General features: G+C 33.1%; 1 protein-coding gene and 1 long non-coding RNA gene across 6 annotated transcripts in view; one reads left to right on the top strand and one right to left on the bottom strand.

The window, feature by feature from the left end:
- The window catches only part of PHIP (PHIP subunit of CUL4-Ring ligase complex), a 139,039-nt gene that overhangs the window by 54,957 nt on the left and 56,331 nt on the right, over positions 1-27,751 (bottom strand). For 2 of the 3 annotated variants that reach the window (XM_086707279.1, XM_086707278.1), the window contains exons 11-20: positions 27,425-27,525; positions 27,294-27,334; positions 26,432-26,530; positions 25,485-25,638; positions 24,920-25,054; positions 13,177-13,305; positions 11,780-12,005; positions 8,057-8,194; positions 7,206-7,389; positions 2,496-2,613 (exon numbers count right to left, since the gene is read on the bottom strand). In XM_086707279.1, the coding sequence (XP_086563405.1) occupies positions 2,496-2,613; positions 7,206-7,389; positions 8,057-8,194; positions 11,780-12,005; positions 13,177-13,305; positions 24,920-25,054; positions 25,485-25,638; positions 26,432-26,530; positions 27,294-27,334; positions 27,425-27,525 (1,325 nt within the window). The remainder of the gene's footprint in view (positions 1-2,495; positions 2,614-7,205; positions 7,390-8,056; positions 8,195-11,779; positions 12,006-13,176; positions 13,306-24,919; positions 25,055-25,484; positions 25,639-26,431; positions 26,531-27,293; positions 27,335-27,424; positions 27,526-27,751) is intronic. The other variant, XM_086707280.1, reaches the window with a different exon arrangement.
- Positions 1-27,751, top strand: part of LOC147581040 (uncharacterized) — a 46,802-nt gene that overhangs the window by 7,197 nt on the left and 11,854 nt on the right. The window contains exons 2-3 of one of the 3 annotated variants that reach the window (XR_015251338.1): positions 13,861-14,167; positions 27,418-27,548. This is a non-coding gene — a long non-coding RNA (uncharacterized LOC147581040). Of the gene's footprint in view, positions 1-13,860; positions 14,168-27,417; positions 27,607-27,751 lie in introns of those variants that run through there. The other 2 variants (XR_015251337.1, XR_015251339.1) reach the window with 2 other exon arrangements.

Below are 27,751 nucleotides of genomic sequence, written 5' to 3' on the forward strand. Positions count from 1 at the left end.
ACTCTTGTCACTAGAACACTGCCTTGCACTTCAGCCCTACTCTTGTCCAAATGGTTACTAGCAATAGCCATGTGAAATAAAAGACATTTTCACGTACAAGGACACAAGATTCACTCCACCTGGATTCTCTCTAAAAGGATTATTGAAGGGTTTTGTAATTTTCTAGGAATTCTGGGAAATTCAAAAGGGTATAAAAAGGAAATAGTGGTCAACTAAAATCATAATTGTAATGCATGAGGAATGTAATGTACCCTACTTCTTTCATCTAACATTTTCACCTACAATTCAAATTCATTTAAAAATTTACAGATCAGTGGACCAGGACCACTGACTAAGGCTTTTATCAGAGCAAAATATAGTTTCTATTTATTTAAGCCAAGTAATTTTTTAGGACAAAACCTACTGCTAAAAATCCTTTTATTATTATTGCTTTCTAAACAGTTTCTTGTATTAATTTATACTTCCTACCTGCATACTAAGTACCTTTTATTATTGGAAGAAAAAAACATTGCAACTCTGAGATGAAAGATGGCCATCTCATAATTTATACACCTGTAGGTATGGTTTCAAACCCTTATTTTGATAAAATTTGAGAAAAAACTAGGTCATAAACCTTACTATCATACTTCTTTTTTTCACTTAAAAATACATCATAAACATTTCTCTAAGGCATCAGAGTTCTAACTCATTTTGTTAAAAAGCTGTATAATATTCCATGGATACATAATGACAGCCTACCTCACCTCTCTTCCACCAGTGGACACTAAAGTCATTCTAGTTGTTCCCATCAGAGAAACTATAAATATCTGAGCGCACAGACACACATATACACGTACATACATGTACATCAGTAGTTTTCTATTAAAAAAAAAACCCATCTTCAAAAATTTTTTTAATGTTTATTTTTGAGAGAGTGAGCAACAGAGCACAAGTGGGGGAGGGGCAGAGAGAGTGGGAGACACAGATTTGAAGCAGGCTCCAGTCTCCAAGCTGTGAGCACAGAGCCTGACGTAGGGCTTAAACTCACGAAACACGATAATGACCTGAGCTGAACTCAGGATGCTTAACCGACTAAGCCACTCAGGTGCCCCCCACAAAAACTGCTCTTTAAAGTAATCCAAATACCAATGGATTAAAAGCAAGCATGTTCTTTTAACAGATATTACCATATCTCATCCAAAAAGGTGCTAGCCATACAAACTCTCACCATCATTACATGAGTTTATATCTCTACATCCTTGGATTCTGAACAAAGGATCCAGAAAAGGGTGTGCTGTTTAGCCACCACGAAAACCACCAACAACCAACCAACCAAAAAGACCCCCAGAAAACAAAAGATTACCTCAGATTACACTAACATGAACCTTTGTGAGGTCCTACTGATTCCAGAGTATGATACCCCTAAATAAAGGAAAATATACAATAGCAAAGGACCACCTGAGTCCTTTAAAAACAAGAGTCACAAAATAAAAAAAAAAGAGAGTTCTTGTAAGCAAGACTAATATACAATAGTTTTAAGGAACTCAAATAGAAAGAGGAAAGAGGACAAAGCAGGGTAAAGAAATCAGTTATTTTTTGTTTAGATGGTGACTTCTAAGAGAAAAGAAGCACCATAGTTTACTTCCATTTTGCACTCTAAGGCTCTGAACCTTCTAAGCGAAGATGGTTTGAAAAAGAGAAAGAATGGAAAAATAGGTCATTGTGATTCTTTGACATTCAAGAAGATAAGTACACATCTTTCTCAGATTAGGGCATGACTAAGAAAGAGAAACCTACCAGATCCAAAAGCTTTTCCAGAGTAGGAAGACAGAGAAACCAACAAAGCAAACTCATAGAAACAATTTTTTTTTTAATAGAGATAATAAGAACTATTATTTATAGTAGCATAACTGACTTACCTAGAAGAACAGGTACAAAACAAAAAAATGGATAGGACAATACAAAACTAAAAAACTTTTAAGTGTGTAATCAATGGCAGAACTAAAAGGATCTTGCTTATTAGACTTACAATACAATTTATTACATTTAATAGGCAAGTAATACTTGGCATTTGGGGAAAAGGTATGCTTGAAGGCAGTAAAATAAAAAAATAAAGTGATAACTGATCATCCAAAGAGATAATCAAGAATTAACTATATAAACTTTATTTCATTAATGAAATAGTCTTTTAAAAATGTTAACATTTTGGGGCGCCTGGGTGGCGCAGTCGGTTAAGCGTCCGACTTCAGCCAGGTCACGATCTCGCAGTCCGTGAGTTCGAGCCCCGCGTCAGGCTCTGGGCTGATGGCTCAGAGCCTGGAGCCTGTTTCCGATTCTGTGTCTCCCTCTCTCTCTGCCCCTCCCCCGTTCATGCTCTGTCTCTCTCTGTCCCAAAAATAAATAAATGTTGAAAAAAAAAAAAAAAAAATGTTAACATTTTTAATTACCAAAGGGCCTTAAAATATTCATTATACTTATGAAGCAAAATATTAAACATCAAAGTAATTATTATTTACCTTTGCAACAGTGGGTATTTTATTTTCTTTTGGAACAGCAAAGTGTTTTCTTTTCTCTTCTGACCTGTAAGTTTTTATTTCTTCTTCTCCCTTTGCAGTTCTCCATTCTTCCTGCCTACTGAAAGAGAATTATAAGTCACACGTTAATCTAGAATTATTATAAATGATTTCTGAAAGGTATGTTCAGTGTCAGAGAAGGAATGCTACTCCTGATGTTTTCTTTTCAGGCAGAGGATATGATAACCATTTCTAAGTTTAAATGCATAGGCTATGAGCTCTGGACATTTGGCATTAAATGACTGGAATACTGGAAAGACAGATGGTCTACTTGAACTTGATACTACTGTTTCTGCTTATGGTCCCTAGCAAATCAAGTACTCAGTCCTGGGAACATGGTTATTCCTAACGTAACTACTCCAAGGGTTAGAAATTGTATTTTTTAACATTATGTCAGTGTAGGGCTGTGATGATCTTTGGGCTGTGATGATCTCTTGTGCCGATGGATAGCTAGAATCTTAAAAAAAGAATTAGGAGAAAACCTTGAGGGTGAACTAATATAACTTCTAATGCCCTGAAAGAACTATGTCCTCTCCAATGAAAAGTAGGTATAGCTTCAGCTATTTAAAAAACTTCAACTCATTCCAGGCATCAAGCTGAAAGTGAGCAACAGAAAAAAAGTTGAAGAACATTAATTGTGAACTTTAATTTCATGGAACCTCGCTTACAATTGCAAGAGAATTTTATTTTTTATTTTAATTCCTTACACCTTTAAAGTTTTTGACCTGCAGGGCTATTTAATATTTGAACTTTAATTTTTCCCTGGAGATTTCAGTTGGAAGGGAGTTAATATTCAAACTTGGAATAGCTCTATAATGTGGATATTTTATTACTAGAGTATATGAATGTTGTCATTTTACTTAACTGAAGAATCTCTAATGCAGCTGGTCATAATTCTAAATGGAAAATAGAGTAAATTTAAATCCTGTAAAAAGAACGGGCTTGATTTAATTTTTTGTTTGATCTTGATTTCTTATTTATTTTTTTAGTTTATTCATTTTGAGAGAGAGAGTAAGCAAGCAAGCGTGCACGCAAGCACATGCCCAAGTTTGGGGAGAGGAAGAGAGAATCCCAGGAAGGCTCTGCACTTTCAGCACAGAGCCTGAAGCACAGCCCAAACCCACGAACCATGAGGTCATGACCCTACCAAAGTCAGATGTTTAACCGACTGAGCCACCCAGGAGCCCCATTATTTATTCTTTTTAAATTAAATTTATTGGAATAACCACAGAATCACATATAGTTTTAAGAAAAAATACAGAAATTCCTTGTCTCCTTTACCCAGTTTTCCCCAATAGTAGTATTTTGCAAAACTATAATACGCTATCACAACTTGGATGTTGACATTGATACAACATATTAGTACTATTCAGAATTCCCCAGTTTTTCTTCTACTCATGTGTGTATGTGTATTTAGTTCTATTCCAGTTTATCAATGTGCAAGTTTGTGTATCCATTACCCCAGTCAAGATACAGAACATTTCCATCACTACAAAGATCCCTTGTGGTATACTTTTAATTATCATGCCCACACCTTTGTATTCCCTCTCAGCACCTCCTCTCCACAAAGTCTAGGACCACTAATCGGTTATCCACCTCTATACTTCTGTCATTTTAAGAACAGTCCATAAATAATAAAGTGTGTAGCCTTTTGAGACTGATTTCCCACTCAGCATTATTTCTTCAAGATTCATTCAATTTGTTTATCAATAAGTCATTCTTTTTTATTGCAGAGTAGTATTCCACAGTGTGGATATAGCTAATATGTTTAACCATGCACTCACTAAACGACATCTGGATTGTTTATAGGTTTTGGCTATTACAAATAAAGTTGCTATACACTTGGGTACAGGTTTTTGTGTGAACACAAGTTATCATTTCTTTGGGATAAATGCCCAAGATGCAATTACTGGATAATATGGTAGTTACACATTTAGATTTCTTTAAAAAGTGCCAAACTGCTTTCCAGAGTGGCTGTAATATTTTACATTCCCACCTGTAATGCATGAATAATCCAGTTTCTCCACACTCTCCTTAGCACTCAGTGCTATTATTACATTTTAGCCATTCTGATGGGTATACAGAGATTATTTCCTTGTGTTTTTAATTTGCATCTTGCTAATGGCTAATGTCAAGTATCTTTTTATATGCTTACTTGCCACTTGTATATCCTTTTTGATAAAATGTTCTTGTCTACTGCCCATTTTCTGACTGGATTGTTTTATTCACTGCTGAGTTTTGAGAGTTCTTTATAGACAATACTCTGTTAGAATCCAATCAGTGCATTTGCATTTAATTTTAATTAACGTAATAGGTCTAACCCACTTAAGAGCCTTCTAGGAGCAAACTATAAACTACCTACCAGGGGGGAATATCCCAGGAAAATTCTCAAAGTGAGAGTACTAAGTATTGGGGGAAAAGCTCCAGGAAGTCATTGGTCACAGCCTTGCTTGACCATCAGCTCAATGGTTAAGCACAATGTAAAAAGGATAAAAAGACAACATATGAAGAGAAATAAATCTTCCCCACTCCTCTGGTTTCTTCCCAATCTTATGCTCTTATTTGCAATGTATACATTCTGTTCTGCATTTTAAAGAATCAAACCTGCTTGCCTCACATGGGGTGAAATACTGTGATCCAGTGCTACTGGTGTTTAGGGTTCAGGACTAGGAACACACTTTCATGCAGATAAAACCCTCATCCTCCACAGTTGTAGCAATAATAAAGAGTAACATTCGGATTTCATATCCCATTCTTTTTTGTTTTCAGTTACTATAGAACTATTGTTAAAAAGATGCGTGTTACTTATACCCCCTTCAAACCTTAACATTAGAATTAAAAGGTGGACAAAAATCCAACTAAAAATATACCATGAAGGGCACCTGGGTGGCTCAGTTGGTTGAGCGTCTGACTTCGGTTCAGGTCATGATCTCATGGTATGTGAGTTCGGGCCCCGCATCAGGCTCTGTGCTGACAGCTTAGAGCCTGGAGCCTGCTTTGGATTCTGCGTTTCCCTCTCTCTCTGACCCTCCCCCGTTCATGCTCTGTCTCTATCTCAAAAATAAATAAACATGAAAAAAAAATATATATATATACACACACACCATGAGAGTTAATTTTTTATTAACATCTGGGTAGACTTGTCATCAAGTAATGTTGTTGTTCAAATTTATACTTTATTTCTATAATTAATCTTAAATCCTGACACAAATTTCAAGTATTGTCCAATCAAGAAGCATAATCTATATAAACATTCAGGTTAAAAGGGTTTTTAATTTTATGTATCTCTTTATTTATTACTTAAGTTTATTTATTTGAGAGACAGACAGAAAAAGACTGTGCACGAGAAGGGGAGGGGCAGAGAGAAAAGGGAGGGACAGAGAATCCCAAGCAGGCCCCATGCTGCCAGTGCAGAACCTGATACAATGCAGGGCTCAACCTCAGGAACTGCAAGATCATGATCTGAGCCGAAATCAAGAGTTGGACGCTTAACCGACTGAGCCACCCAGGCACCCTTAAAAGTGTTTTTAAATTGTATCATTACTATCTTTTGAGTTCAAGTCCGCTTATGCATGGATTTTTGTTTTTAGAAGATTAAACAAATTTTTTTTTTAATGTTTATTTGTTTTTGAGAGAAAGAGACAGAGCATGAGTGGGGAAGGGACAAACAAAGAGGGAGACAAAGAATCTGAAACAGGCTCCAGGTTCTGAACTGTCAGCACAGAGCGCGGCATGGGCTCAAAGTTGGGAACAGCAAGATCACGACTTAGGCTGAAGTCAGATGCTCAACCAACTGAGTCACCATGTACTCCACATGTGGATTTTTTACAGTAAAGTAGTATAAGTGCATTTTCTCTTCCTTTTGATTTTCTTAACATTTTCTTTTCCCTAGCTTACTTCGTTGTAAGAATACCATACATAATACATATAATACACAAAACATGTGTTAGCTAACTGTTTGTGTTATTAGTTGAGTTTCTGGGTAGTCAAAAGTTATATGCAAATTTAGTCATACAGGGGTCAGCATCCCCAACTCCCATGTTGTTCCAGGGTCAACTTTAAGTTAGTACTAGCTGGGTTCATATGGACCACATTCATGAATAATGCATTAGTAAATCAAAAGAAATCAAAAGCAACTGGATATAAAGTTCTTTCATAACATGGACCTTCAGAACAGAATTATATCAAATCAAAATTTATATATGTATACATCCAAATATAAAAAATAATCATTAAGGAACCATTTTGATATATAAAAAATGATTATATAATGTATTACCAATAAATACCACGCATTTCACTATATTTATAATTCCACTATAATTATTTCATTATAATTTCACTATAATTACCTATATATGGTGTGCAGAGCAAAATCCATAAAAAATTATAACTTCATGAAATATATGTTTTAAAATATAGTTAAACAAGATAAACTAAGATTTAAATATGCTGCTCACCTTAACCCCCCCCCCCCACATCTTTCACATGAATCATTTCATGAATCATTCTAGAAAAGGACATAATTGAAACTTAACTTTCCTTCAGAGTCATGGCTAGTTTAAAACACTAGCTCTTCAGATAAATTTAAAATAAATTAGAAATTTATTTTTAATATACATAACGGTACATAAACTTCACAACCCCCCTTACCTGGCTACACCGGCTGATAGCTCAGGTACCACAACCCTTCGACTCCAAGCTACCAGATCCCGCTCTGTGGCTATTTCACTTCTTGGTGCATTGCTATGCATCTGCCGTACACCTTCAATTTGTCCACTACGTCTTAGTCCTACATTTGGTGGTGAATGAACCTCTGAGGTAGAACTTACAGAGCCTAAGTGAAAAAATTAATATAGTAAGTTCTAGTTAGAAACATAAGCTTATAACAGAAAAAACAAAATCTATACTATCTTCCACATGAAACTTCGTATTAAGGCAAACAAACTACCAAATCAGGAACCAGACCACAGGCAAAAGTTTAATGAAAACAAAACACAGTTACTCAGTTAATTAAATAAGCTAATGAATCATAACTACTAACTGACTGTAAACATGTAAAATCATTACTTTTTAAAATATGCTTTGTACTCTGGGAAACCTATGTAAGAAGCAAAAACAGATAAACCCAAAATATTTATGGTTCATAAATTTGCTTTAACTTTTCTCTTAAAATAATATGTTACAGTAGGGTGACAAGATATTTGAGAATGTGGCGGGTATTTCATACATTATTGAATACATTTATTTTTTAAGTTTTTCTAGGTTCTACATGTTTACTATGGGAAATCTGAAGAATATATCTATTTAAAGACTCATTATCTACAGTTTGAAACCTTATGTTATGAGGATTTTCTTAGCTATTATGTGTTTTTAAAAACATGATCATTCTGGCAGCCAAATATTTCATTTTATGGATGTGCCATGAATTTGTTTCATCGCCTCTTTACTGTTTAAACTATTACAATTTTTAAAATATTTTACTTGAAGCAATCACTGCTTACCTCTATTTAAACGGCTGGTATTACTGATACCTGCTTCACTAGAACGTCTCAGGTCTTGCTCCTGTTGTAGTCTTTGAATCATGCTGTCCAGTGGGCTGATCTCCTGGTTTGCTTGCTGACTTAAAACTTGATTCAGTCCTATTTAATACCACATAAAATGCTAAGGACACTTTAGTCCACTAGTCAAACCATTTTACTAATTGAGTTCACTTTGAGTCCTGAATTAAACATAAATTTTGCTTGAGTAAGAGACCTAAAATGATTAATTTGAAATAATGGCAGTAAAATGCGTACACACACACACACACACACACACACACACACACACAGACACACACACACACACACACCAGGAACATGACAACGCAAACCTAATTTGCTACAAATAACAGTGACATGGATAACTTACTGTTTACCATGATTCAGGCACTCATATAATCCTCACAATAATTCAGTAAGATACGTATTATTAACTCCACTTACAGATGAGAAAACCAAAATAATTACTCAAAGTCACATATCTGGTAAATGGCAAAAGTAGGATTTCATCTTAGACCAGTTTCTTTTAAAAAAGGCAAATCTCATTACCCAACTTTCTCAAAAAAACTTTACTGCTTCATTTATTCACCAAATCCTTGAGTGTCTATTATGTGTTTGGAACTATACCAAAGAAGTGAGGATGCAGTGGTGAGTAGAATTCAAGGTCCTTGCCTTTAAGCAGCTAGCATCCTAATGGAAAAGTTGGAACAATAAATCCATATAAAAAATGCAGACTGAAAAATGTTAAAGATGATAATGAGAAAAAGAAAATGGGGAAGACAGATGGGAACTACTTATGGCGAATCAGAAAAGTCAAAGAAGCCCTCTTTGAGAAGGCAGCATTTGAGCTAAGACTTGAAGAAAAAGAATTAGTCGTCCAGGTGAAGAGCAAGAAAATGAACACTCCAGACAAAGTAAGAATTGGAACAAAGCCTCAGGTAGGTAGGAACTTGGTGTGTTTTAACCCACCATAATTTTCCAGCATCAACTTTCACCTGTATCTGTCATATGGGACTACTTGACTCTTCTGCTCTCCTAACAGGATAAACACCTTTATGCTTTGGAGATTTTAACCACAATACTCCCAGTTCAAGTATAAATCTGAAAAACACTAACTTATCCTTCAAGCACCAACTGAAATGGCAACTCTATGATACTTCCTCTGTGAAATCTTTCCAGACTACCCCTGAAACACTTAGCTGCTATCCTCTTTCATTTCCTCAAGCCCAATATAAAAAGGAAGCCCACTAGATAGTTCCTCAAAAGCATGGATTGCTTTATTTACCTTAATATTCTAATTTTAAATAGGGATCTAAGAATGTTCAATCCTGCTGAATAGATAAAAAATGTGTATTGAGATACATGAAAACATTGCCATGAGAAAAAAGGAGCAATTAGTATTGGGTGTGTGGGTATATAAGAGATGGATTTCTAGAGTGGGCTGGGAACAGAAGATACAAAGGACATTCTGAAATGAAGAATTAGTAGTAAGGAAGGTATAAGGAAAAGGAAAATTACATGTATTAATAAGCACACAATGTTACTTCATTTTATGAGAGAAGTAAAATTCAATGGGATAAAATGAACTTGCCCAAAGTCACAGAGCTTCAAAGTGGTAAAAGTAGAGGTAAAAGCTAAAATGCCTGTGGATGTTCCTTTCCTGTTAGGCTGCTGGGTAGTGTCTCATGTCTGAACATCAGTGACTAATCTGATAGCTCAAGTTATAACTGAAGCAGCATATTTAAAAAGTGCACTGCTCAAATACAAATTTAACAGTGTAAATATAAACTGCACTGAAGCCAACTTATTATCATAACAGCCATCTATTTTTACCTAATTCTAAGGGATTTCCACAATAAATTTTATTGCAGATTTAGATTTACAAATAAAAATATAGTTACAAATGATGCTAAAAATATTTTCCTTCTGTCCTATATTACACTAGGTTAAGTCTAAAATAATGGAAAAAAAATGAAGTTTACCTTGAATTTTGTGACCTAGAACACTTAATCCTATGACTCACGTTGAAGCCATAATTATTGCTATGGGTTCTCTTGTGGTCCTGTACTAATAACTGGTGTCTAACTTACTGTCAAGAACAGGAACACTCTTTTACTGTAGGGGTAGCTTAGTATGGAAGAAAGAATGAACTAAAAGTCAGAGCTGGATTTAAAGTCCCGGTGGTTCCATATACTTAACTTAAATAAGACATGTTACTAAATTTTCATTTTCTCAACTTTTAGAATAAGGATGCCATATATATATATATATATATATATATATATATATATATATATATATATATATGATATTATTTATGAAAGTCCAATACAAACTGTTAAATGGAAGAAAAAAGTGATAACCATGATAATCATGTTGCACTGATATTTTAATATTTCTCTGTGCCTGAAATCCCAGCCTAGGTACCTATTTTGAGACCTGGGCAAGATTTGATTCTTGCCAGTTCCCCTCCAAGAGACTGAAGACATTTATCTTAATTTCAGTCCCATGATCAAAACTTCTTTAATAATTGAGACTTCTCTAATTTGAATACTTGCCTAGATTTCTCAAATACTACCTGTTCTTAGATTCTTTGAGTTTGTGCTATGTCCATGTATGAGACATTTTAGTTTCACATATTTCAGACATTCAGGCCTGCTGGATTGTACTACTCACTGCAAGTAGCAGCAGGGACTATTCTTCTAATGCTTCTCCTCACCTTCCATCCTTAGTGGGCATATCTACTTTAAAGAGTAGCCCTTCCTATCCAATATGTTCACCTTCATTGCAATTTCATGCCCAATCCTTAATGGAAAATAAGAGATGCGCTCTCTGTAATACAGTGAGATGGGTTTTTTGATGCAGCCTTAATAGAATCTAAATCCATTATTTCAAAGTTACTCAGTATATATTACATCTCATATGTGTCCTTTACATCTACTTAGAACTTTTGTCCATTATGCTAGCGTTCAGAACTTAAAATATTTTCATAAGCATTTTTCTAATCTAAAATATAACAGATTCATATATTAGAAAATTGGTTTAATCTTCTTTATAGGGTCTCTCCATTACTTTCACTTCATTAATTATTCCCACATTTTTTGTCAAAAGGAAAGATTTGCAGACCTTGTTTCCATTTCAACTTCCTTTCAATTCTTCAACTAATTTTACTTTTACTCTCCATTACTTCACTAATAAGATCTCAACACTTTTGTCCCTAACTTACTTAAAATTGTTAAAAGTTGATCACTTCTTAAAATAATCTTTGATATGAACAGGCTATCTAGTCTTAATCTTTCACCTCATACTATTATTCCCTTCAAGAACATGTATCATAAGTTTTAACTATTTGTTTACAACTGTGTTTATGAATTTTATTCCAGGAGAACAAGGATTGTGTCTGTTTAATTCACTACTGCAAACCAGTTTAGAGGTGTTACAGAGAAGATTCTCAATATATGCTGTTGAATAAATAAATAAATGACCAAGATTATTGCTCTCCAATGTTCCTTAGTTATCTTGTAGTACATACTTAAGCATTATTCAAAAGACTTAAGAGAAATTTTTAAAAATCACTTTACTTCTCATTTGTTCAAAATAGTAACAAAATTTTACCCAATTAGCAGTTTTACAGGACATCAGTAGAAATGGAAAATTTGGCAGTCTATGAAAATGAGCATTTACCTGAGGAAGTTACTCCCATTTGAGGGATGAGTTGCTCCTCCCTACAATTTTCACGACCAGGAACTAATCTCTGATATCTTGATGGATGAGGGTTACCATCAACATCAACCAAAAAAGGAGGAGGCATGAGGTGAGGTGCTTGCTGAGTCTGTTCATCTAATACAAAGTTGTTGGCATCACGAATAAGGGGCCGATAATCACTATGAAAGAACATCTGATCTGCTATCTGTAAAAAGAAAAGACCCATAAAAGACAAGGAAAACAAAAACTTATCATTGATAAATTTCTAATGGAAGGCAATGTTTTAATGTAAATCATGGTATTAAGCAACAATATAAAAGAATATTCTTGAGTTAATGGTAAAGAAATCTTTACTATATTTTTACATTAAATTTTATGATCAGAAAAGCAGCTGCTCTCAATTTTCTCTGGAACAAGGAAAAGACTGTATACATAAAACACTAACATAATTAAAGTTGTGTAATTTCAAATTAAATGGTAAAATAAAATCTAGGTATAAATCATTCAGGGGTACTATTACTTTCATAGAGCTACCATGCATTATCTTATTTTTTAAATTATTAAACAGTAATTGTTTTAGCCATTTTGCAAGAGGAAATCACTCAATGAATATATTCCTTGAATTAAACTCTAATGCAATCACTTATACAATTTAAGACAACTCTTAAGTATACTGTACATGTGACTTATATTAACCTAAAAATCAACATGACAAGATTTTCCAAGAGTTAATAAGCATTTTCACTAAAGAATTTTTTTTTTAAATTAACACAAAATTATTAACATGAACTCATGCCTGACACATCTGTAACTTCACAATTTTATTGATTTGGTATTTCTTAAACTATGACCTATTCAACTTTTAAGTCTTTTAATCAATGAACTTAAATAGGCTCTTTAGTATTTAAAAATATTAGCTACGCTACATCAGTGGGTCATACATTTTTGGGAATCATATAAAAGCTACAGATTTTTACCCCAGGTAAATAAATGTATTTTATCCATATAGATAAAACATTTTACATAATTTCAGAGTCTCTCTATGGACAACCTCTCTCACGCTCAGCTTTAGAATTACAAGCTAGATTGCTCTAGCAACCTAAGTAAAAAGTTATTCTTTATGAATATAGACGACTGAATAAAATATTATCTAATGTCTATTACAGAGAAGAGGAATTTAACAACTGCTATGTTCACTGAAACTTAAGTCTCTAGAATACTTAAAATATGATTCTTAAAGCATAAATGATGCTTACCCACCCCTGAAGAAGAAATACAACCCCTAAGCATCCACAGATTAAAAAAAAAAAACAAAAACAAAGAGAAGAATCATCATCATCATCATCATCATCATCATCATCATCATCATACTCTACCTTGTCATATTTGCTACTGGAGCCAAAACCAAAAATTAGAAGATGTCCATGAGAGTCTGTGCATGCAAAATGCTGACCATCAGGAGAGCATTTGCAGTCAAATACTGCACCATGTCCTTGGCCTTCAATCTGAAATATATTTAACCAACAATCAGAAAGGTACCATTAAAATAAAAAGACTGGTCATTACTGTTACTAAAATTTTATGGTAAAAGATATGTAAAAGTATACATCCCAATGAAGTGAAGATTAAGTATAACACAGTACAGTAACAAAATTTGTGAATATTCATGAAAAGTGCCAGATTAATAGCCTTGAAAAACAAAGTGTTTTCTTTATGCACACACAGACCAGACACAATTCAAGAAATAAAACATCAATCTCCCCCACCCAGAGAATTCTGCTTCATGTCTTTAAGCCACATTTAAAATGTAACTGCACCTTGCATTCCATCTTATCTGCATTTAATCAAGCCCTTTCAGCAAAGGCTGACAATGTGTAGTAACTGTAATGATTTTTTCTTAACTCTTGGAAGTAGTAGCCAGAGATTATTGTTCACAAGACACTAAATTTTTTCCTTTTGGTAATAAATTCCCTTGATGGTCTGACTCATCTTTTAAATGGTGAATTTCAAAGGTTAAAGAAAAGGTTTTTTTTACCTGATAATTGTTTTCTGTTTTCCAGTTCCATTAATCCAGAACGAATGGGTTTCTCCCTGCAACCTGTCAATCAAACAGAGGTGGCCAATCACCACTCTGAATTTTTTTTGCTCTCAGTGCTTCTTCAGACTATGTTCCAGTTGAAAACTTCTTTAGCAGTGTTCTGAAAGAGGTAAAAGTTCTACCCTATCTAAAGCACATCTAGGGACTGAATTTCAGAAAACAACTAAAATAGGGAGTCGACTCCCTAACAAATAACAACTAAGGATGATTTTCAACAAATGCGATTGGATTTCTGGATTAGCAGAATCGGAACACACACACATTATCAGGTAAGAAATACCTCCTCTCTGTTCCGGTATCCACTGATCTAGAACAACTGAATTGTACTAGTACTATCCCAATATTCCAGGAAATGCTTAGAGAAGAGAGAAATGGTAATTTTCTTTCTTTAGTGTTAAAAATATGGCATAGGGATGGATGTGTAGTTCACCAAAAATGGAAGTGAAATTAAAATTCAGAAGAAAAGTTAATTTCTCAAGGAAAGTTTGCATTGTGGTCAAAAGAGAAACTATCACTCTAAAAGAAAGGGCTCTGCCTAAGAAGTTAACATAATATCACAAATGGGACTGACTCAAAAAGAAAACTAGTTTTTCTTCAGCTTTTTGAAAAGAAGGAAAGAGACCACTGGTGTTTATTAATGTTTTGGATAGTGGTAATAATGGGAAAGAAATAAGAATTTTCTTAAAATTAATCATATGAAAATTGGTAAACTTACCTAATGACTAATACACTTAAAGATTTACCATAAAAGGAAGAAAATGGTTATGAAGAAGGTTGGAGGATAAGACAGTAGAGAAAGGGAACTGATTCCAAGTCTTGCTTAAAACTATTCAAAAGGAGAAAGAATAGAATGATTTCTCCTAAGTAGCATACAAGCATTAGGAGATACACACATCTTAGTATATGCCAAAAATGAAAGACTACAAAAAAAGAAGTGTCAGGGTTCAGGTCTTTCTTTTTCAATGTTTTCTGACCAAATAAAAAGTTACACAAACTATTATAAGCAAGTAACCACTTGAAAAAGTTTACCTCTAGACAGAATTTCATATAAAAAATTCAAGACAATTCAAATTGCCTTGGCAATTGTTAGATGTTTTATCTCAGTTCATTCCAAATTTCACAAAAAATGAAAGTGAAAACAAAAAAGCAACTACTTTATAAATCTACTCTATTATAATAAATGCTCCCCAAAATGTAACACTATTATTTTAAGTCTAAGTTTACAATTCTAAGTACACAGCAGAACAGAGGAAGAGATCTGAAAGAAGTCTGATCAGCAATGACAAGGGATATTTAATAGATATTCATAAGCATGGTATCCTTTACATGTTTAGGCAACCCTACTCTACACATTTTCTTTCCTTTTCTTTTCTTTTTTTTCTTTCTTTTTTTTTTTTTGTGGAGTGGGCTGTATGACGATTAATCAACCCTATTTCCATTTAATCTACCAATGTTGCCACATTTATAGTTAGTAGATCTCTAAAAGAATAATTGGGAGATGTGGAACTTATAAAATTCTAAAGAAGCAAAGAAAAAAATCAGTCCTACTGAGGGTCACTGTCTTTCCTATATAACACATGATGTTTGAATATGTCAGGACAGTACCAATTTTCTTGGTTAAAGGCATCTGTTATGACTTTCATACGGACAAAATAAAAGTATATTTCCAGAACATCAGAAAAAAGTAAAAGCACATTATCTGGCTTAACCATTATTCATTAAAGAAGGCATTGAAAGAATCTACTCATGAATCAGAAAAGGTGTCCATAACCTTATTAAAATGCCAAATTTATCTTTAGTAACTGCTCCTCAGAATATAATCATCACACAACTATAAAATGCAGACTAGGCTCTCCAGCTGATACAAAGTAGAAAAATTATTTTACTTTTCCTATATAACCACACTGTAACTGTTTTTATGCTATGATTAAGTAAGCCAACCAAAAAAGAAAGTTACGTATTTCTCTCTGAAAAATGATTTCACCTTAAATCAGGCTGAAAGTATTTCTAAGAATTCCCAAAGGGGAAAAAAAAATAATGAAGGCACTATTTGAATATTCATGTGCAACTAGAAAACAACGAAGCTTCTATTCAAAAACCAAAAGGATGAAAATATCTTCTCTATCCATATTAAAGTTATATGGGCCTATCATAAAACTAAATGTACTGACCAAGAATAAGTCAACATAAAATTTAATACAGCACGTAACTTATGCTAGTATTTGATGTATGTTGTAGAAAATTAAAAATGGAAAGGAATAATAAGAGAAGAATTTTCAAAGTAAATTTTGGATGAACTATTCCTAATAAAATCAAGCATGCTTAAGAAACATTTGGAACATATGTAAATACAGACCACATAATAAAACTCATACACATTAAATCACAATAAGGAGAGCTGAGAAAATCCAAGAGATGGTATTTACCAGTAAGTGCAAAAATTTCAAAAGAACAGGAGTTAAAATAAAAAATTTATTATGCAATTATGATACAGAAGTCATTCTGTTTTATTTTTAAAGCAAGAGATAAAAGGATTAGATGAGTTAAAATAATAATAATTCCTTTGTTAGGGAAATTCTCATTACTGACCAAAGAATTCTCGAAATATTTCCAAGAAATGAGGAGTACTATTTAGAGGTTTACACTGAATTTAAAATAATAGAAAAACTTATGAGCGAAAAGCCATGATGATGACAGAACTGTCATATTTAATGAAGAATACTAGTATCTTTTTTAAGGCAGAATACTATCCACAACTACCAATGTAATTTTTGTGAAATAGAATGATGAATAATTAAAGGAGACAGAGAAATGAGGCCTAAGACCTAAGAGACTTCTCTGGTTATTGGCAAATCACTTAATCTCTCTGCGATAGAGATAATTTAAATGATCGCCAAAGTCCTACCCAGTTCTAAAATTCTAACATCTGATATTCAGGAAGACTTTTTGGAAAAATTAGACAAATCTGGAAATGAGGTATATAGTAAAAGCACTACAATGCAGACTAAAATTACAGAGTCTAAATTACATCAATCATGAAGAATATACACACAGGTGAATATGAGAAGTATGCAGTCGTGGAGAAACTCAACATAATTCAAGAATGTTAAAAATATGGGCTATCTTGGGGCGCCTGGGTGGCTCAGTCGGTTGAGTGTCCGACTTCGGCTCAGGTCGTGATCTCACAGCTCATGAGTTCGAGCCCCACGGTGGGCTCTGTGCTGACAGCTCACAGCCTGGAGCCTGCTTCGGATTCTGTGTCTCCCTCTCCTTCTGCCCCTAACCCACTCACTGTCTCTGTAACTGCCTCTGTCTCTCTCAAAAATAAACATTATTTATTTTTGACTGTGCTGTCTCTGTCTCTCTCAAAAATAAACATTAAAAAAAATTTTTTTTTAAATATGGGCTATCTTAAGCAGAATCGTCCTGTTAAGGAATTATTCCAGGTTTATGACCAGGGTCAGGTTTTTTGTTTTGTTTTGTTTTTTGCCTCATTCATTTTTAAAACTATTCCACTGTTTAGAAGGGAGCATCTTACCTAGAAATACTCCATAATTGAAATTATGAATCTTTAAACATCCTAACGATTCTGTGATACAGACTCATCCCAGGAATAAAATAGCTGGGAAACAGAACTTATGCTAAGAATTATCCTTAGAAAGTCCTTATGTATAAAGAACTTAGAAAGTCCTTATGTATAAAGAACTTTTAGAGTTTATCTACCAGGGGAGAAATAAACTTAATTAAGAAAGTATACTAAATACTGAAGACAGACACTATCATACATATGCCTAAAATATGCTTTGGCCACTTTAATCATTATGATGGTTACAGTGCAAACAAAAAACAGATCTTCAGGGAAATTACCCACACTGTAATAGGCTAGGTAGGTGTCATCACATTACTTTAAAGACCATTAGCAAATGAATGTTTCCTTTAATATCGAAAATTCTTTAATGTATAAACATTATTAAATATGAATTAAAGGTAACTGTTCACAGAGTGCTAAGATAATAAATTTATATAAAAAAGGAAACTGCTGTAACTATCTTGATAGAACCAGTAGATACATAAAAGTGATTTTGAAGAATGAGCTCTAATTTTCATCAAAGGAACATTTCTTATCAAAATAAATAACTAATCTTCAAATTTAACAGCATTCTGCTTACCCATATTCTGATTTCACTGAGGGCTGTAATATTATTCATGAGTCTTCCTTGTAATCTGTTCTCCTCCTTAGGCCTCTGACATAATATTAGCATGGTATCTTTCTAACACACTCTTTAAAGATTATGATCTCTTCTCCATTTGCTAAATAGGACTATATTTTAAAAGTTTAGCTGTAAGCCCTCTACGCTGCTCTATCTCCATGAGGTAAACAGCGTTCTACATGGAAGATTTCAACATCTCTTTCCATTCCTAGCCCTTCTAAGTATTCTATATTCAATTGCTGGCTGGCCATTTCCACATAGATCTCCAACACTACATCATAATAAACATAAAGATGAGCTAAAAGAAATCAGTTTTTCTTCACATAACTCATATTTCCATTAATATCATTTTTTCAATGCAACCTGGGGTACACTCCCAACATATTTATTAAATTTTCCAGCACTCTCCAGCCCTAATCCTTCTATCAGTCACAAAACTCCAAGTCTTATACACATTTTTCTTTCACTAATTTTCTACTACCTTAACCCCTATAAATTTTCATTATGATTTCAATGATAAAAGTAGTTATCCCCCAACCTATTCAACTTCACACCTGAAATACTACTACTGGCAATCAAACCTTTTCCCTTGTTTCTGAAGTATAATTTATGAAAATCCCACCATGTTAACTATTCTTTTTACGCTTACAAGGTAATATGAGGCCATCAACAATCCACCTCAACTTACACTTTTCAGCTTGTCATCCACTTTTCAAAATCTATTCCAGACAACCATTCTAAATTACATCTTAACATATCTTACTTGGTTATTTATAATATTCCTTTCATTTATAAAATTAAGTATCTTTCTTAATGACTCAATTTTTATTTTTCAAGCCATAATTCCAATTCTTTTCCTCAAAAAAACGGTTTCTGAACATCCATCCTGAAGTGATCCTTACACATCTTTAGATACAACAATTCTCTTTTCTCACATGCCATGCTACCACTGCTGGCTAAAAACAAGGACAATGTCTTATTCTTCTTTGTGGTCCCCATATTTTGTGCTAATGCACAAAATACTCAAATGTTTGCTAATCAAAGTGTCTTCCATGTGTATGTTTACATACTTCCCTGTATAACTATCAAATCTCCAAAACCCTTGTGACAGTAATTCATAGACCATGTCAAAGAATTACATAAAAGTAATCCACTAAATATAATACAGTATGACAAGCTAGAGAGACAAACTCACATTCATGGCAACAAATTTTAAGATATGTTTTTGATACCAAAGATGAGAAAGAGACAGAATCTAGAGAACCGGAGAAACCTGAAAAAAAAGTGACAATAAAGTTTATACTCAGAAGACTGAAGGTAATTCCTTACCCAGGGAGGCTGAAACAAGGACTGGAAGCATCAAAGAATCCTTTTAACATAGAGTGCAGATATATGGCATCTTGTTAGATGATGATAGATAGGTAATGAAAGAGATGGAAGGATGAAAGCAAAAAAGGAAGGAGAAGAGAGGAGAAAAAGAGAGAAAGATTTATCTTGAAATCTTGATTCACAAGAGAACACAATACGAGATTGCCTATTTTGAGCTTCTCTTTCTCCCTTTCCTAGATATATGCAGCTACAACTGTCTAAAACTAAATTAGAGGTCACACTGAGAACATATTGTCAGAAGTATGCATGTGCAAAAATTCTGAGTGGTGGATTGGCAGCCTCTGCTTGTTTGGAACGTTGCAAGGAGAAATATATTGTTCTGGATTAGTGGACACTGGAACATTTTTTTAAAAATCTCAAGTAAAAGAAAGGTTAATTATAAAAATAAGGAAAATTTTAATTAAATAAATAAAAATTGTTATTTGGAATTTACTCATGAAACAACAAAAGTAAAGCAAAACTCAAATTCAGTAAATTGCTGTCTAGAAAGAGACATTGTACTCTTCAATTAAAATCAAAACCAGATAAGAGGCAACAAACTACAGCTTTGAGTAACATGAGAGAAACAGAATGATATGAAAAGAGAACGTCATAGACACAGCTAGGAATAATACGGAGAAAAGGAAGGGAACAGAAAAGATAAAAGCACCAGAAACATGAGGAAAGCTACTAATGTGGGGTCTACAATCCCACTTCAAACAGCTTTTATTTACTTTCTAAGAATCAAATCAAACTAAGAAATTTGAAAGTCCCCTTTCAAATTAACTTATTGTTCATTTAAACTTGTAGTTAAAACGTAGTTATACTGTGTTAATTTAAGGGGAAAAGGGCTAAAACAACTTTATATTTAGGACCATCTATGGTTATATTAAACTCTCAAACTTGCTTACCTCTTTCAGGAAATGGGAATAGTACAAAATCCTTTAAATTCAGTTCAAGGAGTTTGCACACATTTTCAAGTTATTTCTGGGAACAATTTATCTGCCTTTCAACATTTAATTGAAGTTTCAGAGCCTTTAAACTAGAGTTTAGAACACCTCTCATTAAAACACATCTATACTAGGCTTGCTAAACAATGCCTGAATAGTTTGGAATATTCTTAATATATACTATCTGTCTTCAACAAAATACCCAAATACACTTTTATCCTGAATATATATATGATATAGGTATATAAGGTCTGTTCAACTAGAACATGAATAATTGTCACAGTTTTTAGAGGAATGTAGACAAGTAAAGATTAAGGGCTAAAATTTATATATTTTTTTAAAGAAAATAAAGTTGTCTTCTAATCGTCTCTACAACATTCTTTACTTTCATTCTCTGGTTCATTTAAAAAAAAAAAAAAAAGGAGGGGTGCCTGGGTGGCTAAGTCAGTTGAGCATCTGACTCTTGATTTTGGCTCAGGTCATGATTCCAGGGTTGTGGGACTGAGGTCTGTGTAAGTGTTGCGCCTGCTTAGGATTCTCTCTCTCTCTCTCTCTCTCTCTCTCTCTCTCTCTCTCTCTCTTTCTCAGCCCCTGTACCCCACTTGTGTGCTCTCTCAAATACAATAATAATAATAATAATAATAATAATAATAAAGAAAGGTTCCAGGTTTCTTCCTCATATACTTTTCCAACAAATGCTATTGAATGTTTAAGATTATTTTATTTTTAAAGATGAGACAACGGTGGGGGGGGGTGTTACAAGGAACATGAACTGTCTATTCTACTTCATGCTCTGTTATCTCTTTTCACTTGTCATATACTTCTTGTATGCAACAAAAGCAAACCTAACACCCACCCACCCCTAATTGCTTTTTCATTCAAATCTTCCATTAAGAGGAAAGCTAGTAGTAAAAATAAGCAAGGTAACTCCATCACTTTTTCTAGACAATACCACTAGCAGGTTAAGAATCTTTTTATTAAATTTTGAAATGAAATTAGGGGGTTTTATGGGCAAATAAGTAATTAACTCTTTATCTCAATTCTTAATTTCAAACCTTGTTTACAAATTTAGGTGGTCCTAAAATAAAGTGTCAGATTTTTAAAAGTATAAGTCAAGGCTTGATACGGGGGGGGGGGGGGGGAGGGGGGAGTAATTAGAATATTTATCAGAATGACAAGTATCAGTGCAATATTAATACATCAGTGCCTCATACTTTAAATTTATTAAATGTATATATAATTTTATTAAAATGTACTTACTCCATGCCAAACATAGGCATTTACAAAACTCAACTTTTCCCCCATGAAAGGCATTTTTGATGACGTAGAATTTTTGACTATGTATAAAATTTCAAAAAAAGTTTAATTTTTGTAATAGGTAAAAAGGGACAGTAAAATGCTGATTAACACGTAATAATTATTTGTTACATGATTTCAAAACTTCTTACAAAGGTATGATGAATTTCAAGTGGAAAATCAAAGTATCATAAAAAAGAAAAACCAGTATTAAAGTATTCTCAAAATATAATTGATAAAAACCTGCATCTTAAAGAATTATATATACATTTTTTTTTCTTTTAAAGGCAGTTTACATGCCGTATTTTCTAGCTGTCTATCTGTTTAATGGTGATTTTTTTCTTCATGTTGTAAAGCTTTGATTTTAAAACTCACATGAAATATTATGTAGCCCTAATAATACTTCTTCTAAACTTTTACCAGTTCTAGTCTAAACAGTGAGTATTCCACTAGAATTATTCATCCTTAAAAGAGGTCTTCCAAGGCACGCTATAAATAGTTCCTCTAGAGAGCACTAAAAAATTATTTACTAGGTCGAACTTATGATTTCTGGTACAATTTAATATTAGAGTTTGAATTTGTACTTCTTCAACTTTTATGGTATTTTAGTAACTGAAAAAATGACTGACTTGCTACACAGAGCTAAATAGTTATAACTACTATAACCAAAATGCTACCTTCATGATAGTGGACAGTGAACACAAGCTTCTACTCTCCCCTCAAATTGTTTTTATTTTAATAGCAATGCTGGATGCTTTATCTTCCATCTGTCCATAGATAAAACAAACAATGAAATGAACAAAAAAGCAAAGAGCAAAAAGCAGGGAGGGCACTTAGAGAACTTATAAATGAAGAGACAGAAAAAAATCATCAAGCTAAACTTTAAGATCTCAAATGATCTACTCAGAGTTAATACCATTATAAAAACATCTCCTCCAGGTGACATATCACTAACTAGGTAGATTTGGAAGTTAGCTGTGCAATGGCCAACCATTAACTAGAGTTATTAAGAACACAGTAACAATGGACCAAAAAATACGGGTTTAAAACCCCAAGTTCCCCTGTAACAGGTGTGTGACCTAGATAAACCTGGGCAAAGCAATTCATCTCTGTACAGTTTCTCCATTCATAAAACCAGTAATAATAAAATCTACTGTTGATTGTATTACAAAGTTTTCATGAAAACCAAATGAGGTAATACACAGAAGTATTTTGGAAGTCATTAAAAATCATGCAAAAAATTAAAAGGAGTATCTTTATTTTAATTAGATAAAATGTAGTTCATTTTCTAGTTTTTTAAGTGCAGGATATATTTTTAATCCTTTTTAGTCTATGTTTTGTCTTTCTCAATTTGAGTATTCTATGGATACCATCCAATCTACTTATTACATAAAGTTGTTTCTTCTGCCCTTTAGAGACTTTTCCCTTATTCTTGGAACAGGAAAAATATCCTTATCTAAAACTCTTAAAACAATTTTTAAGGCAATAATGTTAACTAAATCCCTTAGTTAATTTCAAAGACTATGCAATATAGTATGTCTGACTTCAATTCCCGGCTACATCACTTATTTGTAATGGTCTAAGAGCAAATCACTTAAGTCTCAATGTATTCCAATTTTTATAACATAAGGTGGAATATTAGTGTGATCAACTTACCTGAACAGGAAAAATTCACCTTTGTAGCTTAAAGGTGAAAGCAGTATTCAAGTATGAGATAAAACTTTCCCCCCAAACACTCAATTAACCCACCAATGCCTTTTGAAAATATGAAATTACTAAAAAAAAAAAAGTCACTAAAATATATGTATAGGCCACAAATTGTTTTCTTTTGAAGCTATAAAGACAAATTGAGAAAATAGTATTTTTATTTAAACAGAGATGCCTCAAAAAAGAGCAAACCAGAAACACAAGGATAGAAAAGAAAGAATTCTTTACCAGCATATTTAAGGATTTGCTTTAAAAAAAAAACTCTCTATACACATATCACTAAGGAAATCCGCCTGTCACTAAAAATTGTACTCCAAATAATTAGCAGTCTTTTTAGAAAAATAAGAATTTGACAAATCTTAAGTTCTTACCTTATGTACACTAAGGTATATCTATAAAGGCAGGTAACTGAATTCCTTCACTAATAATGCTTTTATCTTCTTATTCCTCCCTCTGACTTTTTAATTACTTCTTACTATGTAGAACTTTACTATGATTATCAATGAAGTATAGTATCACCTTCATGAAATTTTTTCACAAAACATGGCATTTCACAAATGACACTCTGAGGTTTTTTTCTTTTCAAAATAACTGACTATACACACTATTAATTGTACCTTTTCATGACTCATTACAAGAGGCTTCCATAATTGATTAAAAAAAATCTAAAGATGCTGAAATAGTAGAAATAAATGTTTTTCTTTTTCCTTTTGTTGAAAGGTATCCCTAATACCTAGGAAGTAGATGTTTTAAAAAGTGACGATAAACAGCAGTATTTGAAGAAAACTTCATACAGTGGTTAGAGACAAGTGGAAAACACTGCACAATAAGCTACATATATACTGAGCAAATTATACTAAAAATTTACATAAGAAGCAAAATTTGGAGGGGAAAGGGCTTAAACACAATAAATATCTAACATACTACAATTCGATGATAAAAGACAAGAAAGCCTTTAATCTGGCTCTAATTTTAAAATGGGTGCATTGGGGCAGTGCCTGGATGAGTCAGTTGGAAGAGCATGACACTCTTGATACCAGGGTCATTAGTCAAAGCCTCATGTGGGGTATAGCGATTACCTAAATAAAACTTTATAAAACAAATAAAATGGGTGTACTGGAATAAAACTGTGCACAAGAGGGCTGCTGAAGTACACTAACACAATATATTTATAATTTCTTAACATGGTTTTCCAAACTTTTTTCTAATCTATATTATTTTGTATCTTTCTACTTGTGAGTTTCTCAAAGTATCACTCTTAAAACTATTTTAGAAACCAAATTAGTTATCACCAATATACATGTACTGTTAATATGCACAATTTTCTTTTAAATTTAACACCTAAATATAAGTGTAGAATACAGAATTGTTTTTTGAAACTTAAAGGCAAAAAAACGTCTAAATAAACTCCTAAATGGATTTCCTTTGTGATATGCAGAGTACCTGCATGAAGTCCCCAAATCTTTAAAATGAAGAGACTGATAATTACCATATTGAAGTAAGATCGAATTTTGACTCCTCTTGCCAGATCCCACACTATCACATTTCCATCGTGACCAGCAGAAAAGAGAACTCTTGGATCGAACGGGTGTGGCTCAAGGACAAATACCTCATCTTCATGACCCTGAAATATTTTTGAAGTTGCACAGAATTATGAATTTAAAAAAGAAAATTCAATCAAACATCAATATGGCAACATGTCTAGAATCTGAATTCTAAGAATTATTAAAGTGGCAAAAATCTTCAAATTTGTCAATGTATAATAATGAAGCTGAGCTAATACCACTATTCAGGGCTTTGCTATCATTTAGTGAAACCTGAGAATACTACTGATGCAGCCCTACGTATTAAAGAACAGCAAGAATTTCGATTTCCAAGTCAAACCTGCTTAACTACATTTTAAAATTATTTCTAATCTCCCACAAAGACCTGTTATCCATCTAGCAAGATTTTTTGGCTAACTTTTTTTATAAAAGACTTTAGTCCTCAATGAAAATATTCCATTCTATAATAAGCTTCATTATACCAAATAAAAATGAGTTTTTTTTCCTCACCATCAGGACATGAATTAGTTGACCGGTGTAAGAATTCCAAACTTTCAGAGTCATGTTATTAACTGCAGTTATAACTGTATTGTCATGTCGATCCCATGCTACCATAGTTACTTTCATTTTTGTGATTTTATCTTCTATCCCTTGAAGGTTTTGGCTGAAAGTGATGGAGGCAGTATTTGTTTACACCAATATTATTTATTAAAATACTATTATGACAAAAACCTAAATGTGTTTTCTTATAATCTATATTTAAGTTCATTACATGAATAACTATCACTTAACAGCAATTAAGAATAATCTGTATCAACAAAGAATGAGCGCAAAAACACTGCACTGAGTCAGCAAACACCCAGGATTTCAGCACTCCTAAGCCCTTAGTAATAGATGACCTTGAACATGTTATTAATGCTTTAACTCTATCTGGATCCAAGAATTCTATGCCATGCAGCTCACTCTCCATCTTCTGCTGCTGTCATGCCCCGCTAATTGCTTTGCTCTCCCATCCACCTGAGACCACTACATATAAATATAGAATTATTTATTAAATATTAAAACCAAAATAATAGTTACAAAGTGTAATATAATTTCTCTGGGCTGGAGAAAACCACTAGATACACTACATCATCTCTCTGTGACAGATTAACACTAGAATATGTTCTACTTTTTAAAGAAAACTAGGAGTATTCCTGTAGTACTATCATCATCTTAATAAATCAAACTGAAAAAGTCATTAATGCAGATCTTTGTGTATATATATGGCAATAAATAATTTTAGAAATATCCCCTTTCCATCTCCAGTAACACCTCTAGTTATTACAGAAAAGTAATCATTTTAACATAGATTATGATATATGTTTCTATAGGCTGAGAGTCACACCAGCCTGTAATACAGCATACTTTAAATGATCTACCTATATTTATGTAATATTTCAAATTCGATCTCTTACCCTGCCGGACGAGTAGCCATATCCAACAAAATGCTCTTCCATTCTCTTCGTTTAAATTGCCAAATACGTGCTGTTCCATCACGGCTCCCACTCACAAATCTGAATTAAAGGAAACCCACCCCCCCCAAAAAAAAAACACATGTACTTTACTAAATGAATTTTTCCAGAGCTGTTTTTCAAAATACTAAAAGACAGACTCATCTTTATTTACACAGCATTCTAATATAATACAGATTACTCTCTGTCAGATATTCTCTACTAAATTAACAACTTCTGCAACTTAACGGGCTTTTAAAACTTTATATACATATTCTAATGTGTATGGCTAGGTCGCAAAAGGACATTCAAAAGGGATTCAAGGCCACCATTTACTACCTTACAAATAAAATGAGTATTTTCCAATGGAAAAATACTGATTTTCCTCTCAATGTTAAAGAACTTGACTTCTTTTACTCAAGGTAAAAGGTACTTAGGAATAGCTTTCTTTCATTTTCAAATAAGAACCTGGGAAAATTTACAAAACATCATTTATCTTCAGTAAATAGTTCTGTCTCAAATATACATTATGATACATTTCCAAACTCTACTAAGTTTCCCTACACTTTGATATGTATAGAAAATAATATAGGGTGGATAAAAGTCCCTATTGTTAAAAGTGCCCAAATTAACATTTATAGAAATAAAACATAAGACCTGTTCTCACATGCATGTGAAGGCTATAGTCACTCTTCAGTGTAACTGCTCAAGATCCTTATTTTAGTAGCTAAGTTGTATACAGTTCTAATTAAAATCTGACTGTAGGAAATGTATTTGATAACTTTAAAATTGGAATTAAATTTACAAACAAAAATAATTATTTTACCTGTTACTAGTGTTGGAAAACTGGATACTGTCAACTTTGTCCTACATATAAAGAGATAAAAAAAAATCCTGAATATAAACTGTTAAACTCATTTAAATTGTACCTATCTTATTCTTTTTATCAGTACTTACAGTATGGAACTCCAATTCTGATATTTTCTCTGGCTGACCTGATCCAAAAAAATAAACCCGAATAATATGATCCGTGCTTCCTGTGGCCAGAAACATGCCACCTGAGGAGTAGGAGCAAACATTTGTGAGTAAAACACTTTCAAAATCACTGAAAATAAAATGCAAGCAATATTACCATAATATATACTGATGATTAATATTTTACTCTAAAACTATGCATATTTATCCTAAGCATAAAAATTACATCTAAAACTGAACTTAATGAACTTAAAATAGATTTAACTAGCACAGCTTTAAGATGCATTTTCAATATTTACAGATTTCCAC

This window comes from Puma concolor, chromosome B2, assembly GCF_028749965.1.
Source record: "Puma concolor isolate L17-30 chromosome B2, mPumCon1.1.hap2, whole genome shotgun sequence".
Lineage (NCBI taxonomy): Eukaryota > Metazoa > Chordata > Mammalia > Carnivora > Felidae > Puma > Puma concolor.